We start from the raw sequence: 11,618 nt of genomic DNA, 5'->3' as shown, positions 1-11,618 counted from the left end.
CATGTCGCAATTATTTATTTTTTTAATTTAGCATAATCTCAAACATGATACTGAAACTACTCATAGCACTCTATGGCAAATAATAGTGTTACGGCAATGACGTAATATCATATAAAGTCTTCATTAGTCTCCACACCTGAGTATTAAGCGCAGCTATGTTTGTTTTCTATTAATTTCACAAAGATTTTGTAGAAATACAAATTATCTTATACCAACACTAGTTATTTAATCTAATTGAGACCAATTAGTCTTCTAAAAAGACCCAGTCCCAGCTTCTTCGAGAACCATTAACTCAAACGCAGTTTTTTAAGACGAGATGTTTTCATGAATTAAAGGTTTAATTACAAAACGCTGTATAATATTATCAAAGTGGCCTTCATCTATGGATGCTTTGATGTGTTTTGATTTTAAAATTATTATCAGTCTTTTTTTAAGTATTTAATAGGAATATGTTACAATTGTTAAAAATTAACTTTTTTTATGCTTTCTTTGTCGTCTTGATGTATCAAAATTCAACTTCTTCAGACTTATTTTAAATGGAATAATATGCAAGGCATTTGAATACTTTTTTAAATTTAAAATTTGTTTAATTAAATTTAAAACCATGTGAATTAACTTCAATTTATTTGAAGGAATTTATTTACTTTTAAAAATATTATGACCACATATTGTTGATTTCCTGCATATATTTTTATAGCAATGTTTTTAATTTATGTAACCGATTATCTTAAAAATTACTTAGCACGCACAGCCATAGCACTTAAGTCAGCAATGCATTTGTTAAGCGTTTCTTTTTCTTGTTGTGGAGTGATATTAGATAAAACATTGTTTACAATCCAGTTAACCATGTGTTTTTGGTTAATGCGACGCTCAACATGATTACATTCCACTTGATATTGCAAGCGGCGTTTCACCTAAAATTTGTAAACAAAAAAATTAAACCGAATTACATTAAAAAATGACAAAATCTTAAAAATTTTACCTCATTGTAAACATTCATTGCGCGTTCGCGGTAGGCAGCTTCTAATTGGAGAGCAATGTTTTCTTTCTTGGCATCGATAAGCAAAAGAGCACCATCTGCTCGCCATTGTTCCTTTTTCTCATTTTCAATAGCTTCTTTAAGCAATGCAAGCTCCTCTTCTCGGCCTGCATTCCAATCGCCTTCGATTTTCTACAAATGACTTTTGTAGTTTTGCATAATAAAATTTATTGTATTCACGATAAACTTACATCGATCTCGTTATCTAAATATTTGGCTATCGCTGGGCCTAATTTTTTAACTGCAATCACAGCCATAATAGCTAGTGAGAGACCGCTATAATACTCGTGCTCCATGACATATATTTCCTTAGAACACAAATATGTGATCAAACCGACACCAAAAGTGTATGGTCCAGTAACACCAGTTTTATTGTAGAAGAACTGGAACCATTCTTCTGGTATAAAGCCCATACGTACTTTGCCAGGATGTTCTGGACGAATGCGACGTTCAAATTTTTCTGTTGATGAGCCGCCATCACCACCCGCAGCAGGAGTTGCAGAGGTTGCTGCTCTGGCAGCTATTCCGCCAAATGGACGTTGAACTAAAAATATATTTATATTGTTTTTATATTTTGCACAAACTTATTTTTTTATAAATTGCTTTTGACGTTTTGCAAGTTTTGACAATCAAACTGATTACATAAACCACGATGGGTACGAATCGCGTAACCGTACTTTTAATTATACGAATTTTTAAAATTCTATACATCATTTCTAGTTGTTTTTTATTATTTTTAATTGATATTTGTAATTACCTGAAAGTAATGCGGCCCTCGATAACATTTTTATTTGATATTCGGCTTAAGTAAATGTACTCTCGCTCAATACGTCTTCTTTTCACCAAATGACAAACGTTAAATTATTTAACGAAGGAACTTTATTAAAAAATATATTCAACGAAAACAGTTGTCAAAATTAAAGAAACTATTCACAATAGTAAAACAATTTTTTTGAAGCTTTGTTAAGAATTTTTTTGTTAATTTCTAGTTTTTGTTAAAATAAGAGTTTTATTATTATTTTATATTTTTAATTTATGTAAGATTATAAAACTATTTTTAATTTTATTTCTTTTAAATTTTTCGGTGCTAACTGTTACTATAAAAAATTATCATTTTGAATTGTTAATTTTTTCAACAGCATTGTACAATACAATACTTTTAACAGTTTCTGTGAGCAATTGTTTGCAAATCGTCTAACAGTGGTAAATAATGTATAGAAATGCATTAAAAAGTGGTGCTCGTACTGCTTTACAAGCGTGGAAAGTAAAAAACGGTATAACTTTTGTGCATATGTTTACTGTCTTTGTAGAAAATATAGTTTATTAAAGCATATTTACGTATGTCATTGTTTGTGATTATAGTATCTCTTTTTCTTGTATGCACAAATAGATTTAGCAAAATTGCGGTTTGATTTGACTCGGGCAAATGCAGAATTTGAACAGCATTTGTGCAAAGGTTCGTTAGTGTATGAAAATGTGCATTTCATGTTTTTGGAAGTTCGCCAAATAATCTGTCATATTCCACATAACGTCCCGTCTACATAAAACTTAAGTTGCTCAAATTAAATTGTAATACATGTAAAGCTTTGTGTAGAAAATATTGATTTTTTTGCAACTATTGTAAAAATATGTTATATATTTGTTAATAACATCAATTACGATATTATAAAAGAAAAAGAAAACACCTCTATTAGTAATATTTTAAAAACTTTAAAAACCTGTAATATAATCTTAATAATTTTATTTTTATTTATGGTAACACTTTTTGTTTATAAATGCTCTCTTTCATTTTATAATTTTTCCAGCTGTCAATGAGCTAGTCAGTCCTATTAAAAAGCTTAGAGTGACTGCATGTTGTTTTGCTAACGCTTGTACTAATAACTGTTTATATTGTACATTGATAACTACCGCTGCTGATAAACCGTCACAAAATTTACAAAGAAAGTCAACAACACATTTCCTTCATTCGTTTCATAATCGACAACGTATCTTAGAAAACGGCCACCTTAACACAGTGCTCTCGTCCAAACAGTTCGTGAAAGTGCAAAAGCAATTTTATCGCGAGTTTTCTAATATATCGTTGGGAGCGCCAATCAAAAATAGTGAGGCTCCATTACTAGGTGATCTTTGTGATAAATATCGAGCTGTTATAGCACGTACCTCGGCAAATCTAAATTACCAACCCAAAAAAGAAATGACAAAGCAAGAGTTTCAACGTTTACCAACATGTGTTATTCCATCACATTATGATCTGGAACTTAAGCCGAATCTTGAAGAGTTCACATTCGAAGGAAAAACCAGTGTGCAAATAAAGGTAAGATTCATTATCCTCTCATATATTACATTATACATTTATAATATATATTATTTACAAACAAGTATAATGTAAATTGAATTTTTATGCTTGCTCTTCTCCCTTTTTCCGTACCAAACAATTATGTACGTAGGGAAAAGCTTTCATGCAAACAAGTTACGTGTACTTTTACTTTCTCTTATTGAGATTGTAAAAGCAAAGAAATAAAGCATTTAATGGTATTCGCAGATTTCCGTTCCTAATTATAATTTAATATCGTTGTTTAAATGTTGTTATCTTCATAATCATCTCAGATTACTTGTTTATGCATTTCCAGATTTAATATTTATAATATAATAATAATAATAATGCTAAATTCTTGAATAGTAATTGAAAGGATTAAGGATTAAGTAGTTCCTCCATATTATCTCATATATATCGTTTGTATATCCATGTTTACATATGGACTTACAATATTATTAATATAAATACTATAAATGAAAACAAATCTCCGAGGACTTTTACTATTGAATTTCAAGCTTTTTATGGTAGTTCTTAGTCATATGTGGGAAGGAATGTCTTATGTAAGGCTTACCAAATAATTTTAGTGAAAACGTCTGAAAGTAGTTGAGGATGGTTACTGTTAAACTCTATAAATGGAATATAAATTAACATAAAATAAAATTTCGAGATATAAATAACAATATTTGGTCTATAATATAATATTATTTTCAATTTTTTGTTTATTTATGTGTACGATAGTAGGCCTGTCCTATTGTTTTAGTCGTTGTTGTTCTAATTCTTATTGTAACCTACCACAATCTGTAAAACAGATAACATGAAAGAAATTACAAGATGAATACAAGGGTTAGGATGTAGATTGGTTGTGTGAGAGGATAATGTTTTATGGGGATAGGTGAGATTTAAATTGAAGTTAACCAGGTTGAAGTCGGAGAAACCTATCTACCTCTATGGGGCGGCTACAAAATTGAATTGGATTCAGATTTCTGTGTATCTTCGGGCAGGAAAACAGATGGGCTACACGCATTTATGCGTGACAAATAGTAGTTTTCCACATGGCTATATTCTGATCTCAATTGAACTAGGATAGTTCATGCTGTACGTGGAAGGCGTCGTTCTTTGTTACAGTGTAACCGTGCTCGCAAAGAGGATACTGCATCTGTGTGGGGCGATGACGTACTCTATAAGCTAGCGCAGCTAAATTATTTAAAGGCTCTTTATAACAAATAAAATTAAAAAATCTATTCAAATAAGCTCTACGATTCATAATATCCTATTAGTTGAATGCAAGTTAAGTGTCACTTCTTTTCTATGCCGGGCTACGCTTAATGAGCTAACTAGGCCGATCAGTGTCCAACTCACATGAGTACCTATATATCTTGGGCAACTCCACGGCAGACGAGCAAGCACTCTGCTTCCTGATATTCACATCTCAGATTTTGTTATCCCACTTGTAACGATCATGTTGGAAATCAAACAAGAATATTTGAGCATAGCTAAAAAAAAATTAAGAAGATAAACCCTTCTGTCAGATCACAAGATCTATCTAGTTCAAACTGAACAATAAACGTACCATTTCTCAGCACTACTTATAACCAGGAAGATACTAGGAAGATATGCTATGAGACTGGATGTAGCCTCCACCTTATATGTCAGTGTCCATAATTGACTGGGAGAAGATTTAAAATTTTAAGGGCCTGTTTTCTTACCGACTTGATAGAGCTGTCATCCTGCAAAATTTCAGACTAGGTCAAGTTTATAGATTTTTAGTTGGATCACTTTAACTTGAGTGGAGAGTCGTGCCCTTTGGCATTGCTCGTACTCTGACTTACGCTATGTAAGTAACCCGCCATTTAAAAAAAGTTTCTGTCTGTTTTTATAAAAAAAGTACAATCTGCACTAATTATAACGACAGTAACGACGTGTACTGTGATTTCCAACGAGACCTCAATGATGATAAACTTTTGCTTTACTTTATGAAAAAAATTTTCATTCATATATATTAACTATTGTAACGTATGAATATGTTTCGGAATGTTACTTTAATGTTGTATCTATTATCCTTAAATATCTATTATTTATTTTATTTACCAACTCCCAGCAGTCGACTAAAATTTCTTTTAGGTAATAATTTTTTATTCAAATGCTCCAGAGATAGCATTCCCAAGACAAAGAACAGTTTTTGGGTTTAGTTGTTCAGGACCAACATTTTATTAAAATACGTTATATCCATGTCTCTATAAAAGGTTGCAAATTGTATGTAAGTCTATGGCAAACCAAATTTGACTTAATAAACTGGTTATATCAAGTGTCGTTATAAGTGATTTCTACGGTATTATTTTTTATAATACAGATTGCGATACATAAATCTAAATAACATTAAATTAATTTATTTAAAATTATTTATAATGAAAGTTAAATTTATTATAATTATATATAATTAATTTGTTGCACGTAAATTTTTTATATTAAAATGTAATATTCAAACATATTTATATGTATAATATTTTTAAAACTTAATTAGAGGGATACTATTTTAACTTCATTGCCAACTATTTCAGTCGGAAAATTATGCATGTTCATAAATAATAAAATTTGTATCTTTTTTGTAACATTTTTGCTTTGTATGTAATTAAACAAATTTTTAATAAAAAATTTAAAATTCTAGCTCCGTCACTTCGTTTAATAAACAAATAATTATTAATTTTCTGTGATAATTTGTTCAGTCAACTTACTTAATTTTCCCAGTAATTAAATATTCAGGTCAAATTTAAATGACTTAAGCGAGAAATAGAATGTTTCAACTATCAGTTAGTTTAATCAATAGTGAAAAACGATGACTCAGTCCTCATCTATAAACTTGTGTGCATTTTATCTCTACTTCAATATGCACTGTTATGCATTAATTGCATTCATTACTTATAAAGTATCATTTTATATAGAGTTCAGATTATTATCAAGCAACTGTTAGAGATATTGTATTCATTGCATCTATTCAATAAAATTCATTTCTTAACAAAAAATTAAATACTAATTCTTGAACTATTTTTCTAAAGAAGATTAATCCAGCTATTTTTAGATTAATATTGCAAAGTAACAATTAATACTTTTTCCATGTCTCACGAGCGAAGGGACGTCAAATTGAGTTAAAAAAAGCAGCTATATATTTTTTATAAAAACTAATTTCGTTCAAAATGAAATGTCATAAATCTAAATATTACTTATTTATTTATGTATTCTATAAATTACAATCAGAATTGAATAACTTAGTCTATTCACATATGCTTTTCAGACACCACTGCGTTGTCATCAAATTTCCATTCCTATCCGAAGCTGCTCGAATCATTTGGAAGTCGCTGTGACTGTGACTGATTAGACCAAAGAATCCTATTTCTGTAGTAAGTTTGCTACCTTACATAAAAGCCTCTGTTTTTATGTGGCAATTGGTATTTTCCCTAAGAACTAGTTGTTGTGGAACAGTTATACCGCTTAACACTTGGTCGGCATTCCCTCATATGTTTAAAACAGGGATCACCACGAGAAGGTTGAGGATGGCATTTGTATAGAGAGGCTTTTTGAGACGCATGTATACATCTTGATCCCCTATTATTTATGTGATTTTGATTAAATATCACTTTCAACCATTATTGGTTAGAACCTTTGCTTCTATATAATAAAATTCAAAAAAATTGAAGTTCTTGCTTTTCACATTCCTTTGTTACCTGAGCCTTATTGTACTCAGGCAATGGTTAAGCAATATTAAGACTGTATGATGAATGCATTAAAACTTTTTCATCAAAATCTTTTAATTAATATTTTAATAAAACTACGCATTTTCGCTTTATCATTTCTGGTCTTTTTTATATATTTTCAGATACAATTTCTAGAACAAAATCAAGCACTTATAGTTGTAGTTTTACTATAATGACTACAATTCTTCTGATACATCCCATTTCTTCCCTTTATCGAAGTAAAATTATAAAATGTCGTGAATTTCCAAACTAAATATGTTTTTGTTTTTCCATTAAATTTAAGTTTTCTTTTAAGATAAAATCAAATAAACTGGATGATACGAATCGTATAGGAGTTTTGCATATAAATTATTTACAAAGTTATCGGTCAATGCGGAAGCATACGACAATTCATACAGATCAGTCGGGTAAAAAAAAACTGTCCGATTTCTTATTCTAAATAGTTACAAACTGTGTTTAATCACTTCTATTGACTTTTTCTTCTTCTATAAAATTTTTTGAATTTGTTTATCGACCTGTTTTTTTATAATGGTTTTTATATAATTTTCAATTTGTCGCTTAATTCGCTATAGATCCCATTTTTGTTAAATAATTCAATGTTTAATATTTTTTATTATACTCTATATATCGACTCTCCTTGAGAGTCATCTTCTGGATCACGATCTAACATAAATTAATATTACTAAAACTATATCTGCGTCATCCTCTTTATTCTATCGTCTATATATTCTTCTTCTATTAGTGGAGAAGACACTTGAAAATTTCTGAAAATGTGAACTTATTGAGTACCTTCTTCTGATTTTCACTCTACTGCATGAGATATGGAGTGTTGAAGCAAAAGATACATTGTTAGATTTATTATTAGTTTAAATTTCTTCATTGTTAAACTAGGAGGCTAATGTTAGGGATAGCACAATAGACGTTATAGCTCGCAGCATGCATTTGATATTCTAAAGTCATGTGAGCAGATATATGACGAACAGTTTTTTGCAACCCATTAATAAATTTTTTTCTTTATATATTATAATTATTGATGATTGATAATTTTCTAACAAGATTATGTCTGATTGTTATATGTCTGTTTGTAATATATAGTTTTGTACAAACCATACCCTTATACGTATACAATAGTATACAAAAGCAGTAGATAAAATATTTAGAATTAATAAATAATTAGAATTCCTATCGGAACATTAACCCCTAATTATTTAACAAAATTAAATATGCATTAATAATTATGAGTTCCATTATTTTTTATGTATAGCATCTTAAAAATTAAATTCATAGTACTTATAAAAGCATTGCGGTTGGAATCTATTAAACAGTACTCGTACTCGTATATTAATTAACATATAAGTGTTGTTTTAGTTTCAGTTTTAGTTTAGATATTAGTTGATAAAATATTATCATAAAGTGTTAGTAATTTTTTAATTACAGAGGTTTTTTTGTAGATATGCAATATTTGCAATAATAAGGGATTTTATCATAATAATTATATACAATGACACGAGTATCTTTCAAGTGGCACATTTAAGATTTATTCAAATTTTAATAATTTTATTTTAATGCAAATTTTTTATTTAAATAAACGTTTGCAAACTAACAGATCAGCTTATGTGATTATTGTCATATTTATTGTAACATTTATAATTATTGAATAATAATTCTGTTATCAGGTGGAGTATCTTAAATATATAAAATACATTTTATGTAAATAGTTTTTGTTGGGTAATTTTATTTAAAATTAATTGATTGATTTTGTTTTACTAAAGCCTGTCTATATAAATATATAACTTTATAAATGGAAATCACAAATAGACATGGTTTTTTCCATATCACTCATTAGGTTAGTCTGACTGGTTTGAAGTATAAACATATTGGTGTCTAGCGATATCAAATAGATTATCTCTACCAATTGTTTTTGAGTTTTTCTATCCCAGCCTCTTTAACTCTATGTATAAATAGTATTAGAGGATTTTTTGCAATTTTAAGCAGCGAGTGAAAGAAGCTCTATTTTGACATACTACCAGGATAGTCCTAATACTAGCAAATTTGTTTTATATTTCGAATATAAATAATGGTAATAAATGTGGTATATTTTTAAACACTCTTAATAAGGTAAGGTATTTGTTTTTTGACCAACCAAAATATTGCAGTATTTTCAAACCCAAAAGTAAAGTCGTATTAGTTTTAGATTGAGGTCGTATTAATTTTAGATTGAAGTCACTTTAATATCGAAGAATATTGTAGAGTTATTAAATTACAGTACCACTTGCGCAAAAACACAATAATACCTATGAGTAGATCATTACACTTCTCGATTATTCTTATATTCCTCCAAATGTCTTATAAAATATAAATAATAGTCAGAATAAAGCCGCCACATGCCAAGTACACCCTTGCCGAATATATGTCATAAAAACAAACATTCTTTTAAGTTTAAAAGCGTTAGAATGATCACATTCTCAATTGGAGGTCATTGTTTCATAGGTAGACACGTGACTAGATTATGTGAACCCTTTAAAGACATCTGTGGAAACCGTCACGAAGAATGGACATACATTATACATTCTTGATTATACATTTTGTGATTGTCCGGTTTTGTCTTTACAAAACGTCAATGCTTTTAAAGATTTATATTATGAAAAATTGTAAACAATTGACTATATTTTATTGAAACTAGATTGTTTCAAGATGGTTGAAACTAGATTGTTTTAATAAAATAAATGGTATTAGTTGTGACCAAGGAGGTTACAAATTTAAAAACATCCTTACCAAGCCAAAGATGTTGAACGTCGTTATTAAATTATTAACCATGGCTTCTATATGGTATTTCCATTGGAAGGTATATTTTTGGTTTGGAAGTCATTATGTCTTGATATTTCTCTCTTGTGGGTAAATATTAGTTTTACAATTGTAAATATTTTCAATTTGAAACAAATACGTAATTTAGATAATTCGATAAGTGGGTTCTTCCTCAAGGCACAAATAATAGTGCTCTGTAGAATTCTTCGAGAGACTAATAGGTCGCAGAATAAAGACACTAGTTCAACATCTAAGCTCATATGGTCGAAACTTGATGGGGAAAAAAATTAATAGAATTGTAATTATGTTTCTAGTTCGCTCACCCAAGTTCATGTAGTGCTGTTCACATTATTCGAAGTTTTTAAAAATTCGAAGTTCTTCGAATATTCGAATATTCGCATTTCAACGAAGTCTTCGAAGTTGGAAAAAACTTCGAAGTTTTTGTGAATTTTTGTTCTCGAAGTCTTCGAAGTTTAAATGTAGTGAAAAACTTCGAAGACTTCGAAGACTTCGTAAGCAAAAGGTGAAGTGAGAGCGCACAATGCAAACAAACGTGCATCACACAAATTATTTGAGGGATGAAAGCGTTTGCTTTGTTTGTACGGTTTTATGTTTTTTGTTGTTATTCTATGCAGAAAATTAAAAACATGTTTTTTTGTTTTATTTTATTACATAAAATTTATTTTATTATTAAATATGTATTATAATATATATTATTTTTAAATATGTTATTATTAAATATTTTTTATATTAAATAAAAAATTCACATTTTAAATAACTTATATTTATTATTTATATTTAAAAAATTATATTTATGAAAATTTTTAATATAATATAAAATACATGAAAATTTGATGGAATTTCTTTTATACAATTTTGCTTATACACTAATTTACATTTTATTTAGATACTTCCTTATAATATTATGTATTTCTTTTCCTAGAATAAGGGATTTAAAAATTTTCCATAAACAGTAAAATAACTGTAACTACAACAAAACATTCAAAATTTTATAATGCAAAAATAAATTTGCGCTTACCTGCGTGATCATCACAGCTCATACAGGTCAAATAATTAGGCATTAATGAGCAAAACTCATTTTTCCATAACTAATTTTCAAGGTTTTAATTTGTGATTTTCTTTTTAAAGGAAAATGAAAATTTTTATAAAATTCCATTACTAATAAAATCCATCAATATCAATATTTTCATATTATTACGTATATATTTTATATTATAATAAAAATTTTCTCAAATATGATTTTTTAAATATAAATAATAAATATAAGTTATTTAAAATGTGAATTTTTTATTTAATATAAAAAATATTTAATAATAACATATTTAATAATAATGTATATTATAATACATATTTAATAATAAAATAAATTTTATGTAATAAAATAAAACAATAATTTTCTGCATAGAATAACAACAAAAAACATAAAACCGTACAAACAAAGCAAACGCTTTCATCCCTCAAATAATTTGTGTGATGCACGTTTGTTTGCATTGTGCGCTCTCACTTCACCTTTTGCTTACGAAGTCTTCGAAGTCTTCGAAGTTTTTCACTACATTTAAACTTCGAAGACTTCGAGAACAAAAATTCACAAAAACTTCGAAGTTTTTTTCAACTTCGAAGACTTCGTTTACTATTCGAATATTCGAATTTCTTCGAATACTTCGTAAATTCGAATATGAACAGCACT

At 28.4% G+C, this 11,618-nt stretch overlaps 2 protein-coding genes across 2 annotated transcripts; one reads left to right on the top strand and one right to left on the bottom strand.

Annotated features, from left to right (window-relative positions):
- Nucleotides 1–615: 615 nt before the first annotated feature.
- LOC119668783 (ATP synthase subunit b, mitochondrial) lies at nt 616–1,921 on the bottom strand. The gene is made up of 4 exons (XM_038078415.1): nt 1,797–1,921; nt 1,231–1,583; nt 983–1,171; nt 616–914 (listed from the first exon to the last, which is right to left on the bottom strand). The coding sequence occupies exons 1-4, from the start codon at nt 1,822–1,824 to the stop codon at nt 735–737; spliced, it is 750 nt and encodes a 249-aa protein (XP_037934343.1). The 5' UTR covers nt 1,825–1,921; the 3' UTR covers nt 616–734.
- A 219-nt stretch (nt 1,922–2,140) lies between these two features.
- Nucleotides 2,141–7,278, top strand: LOC119679340. Its single transcript, XM_038091635.1, has 4 exons — nt 2,141–2,313; nt 2,430–2,495; nt 2,845–3,353; nt 7,228–7,278. The coding sequence occupies exons 1-4, from the start codon at nt 2,250–2,252 to the stop codon at nt 7,276–7,278; spliced, it is 690 nt and encodes a 229-aa protein (XP_037947563.1). The 5' UTR covers nt 2,141–2,249.
- The last annotated feature ends 4,340 nt before the right edge of the window (nt 7,279–11,618 follow it).

Source organism: Teleopsis dalmanni, chromosome 1 (assembly GCF_002237135.1).
Source record: "Teleopsis dalmanni isolate 2A chromosome 1, ASM223713v2, whole genome shotgun sequence".
Classification (NCBI taxonomy): domain Eukaryota; kingdom Metazoa; phylum Arthropoda; class Insecta; order Diptera; family Diopsidae; genus Teleopsis; species Teleopsis dalmanni.
The sequence above is the reverse complement of the archived record's forward strand: the minus strand, read 5'-3'. Positions and strand labels throughout refer to the sequence as shown.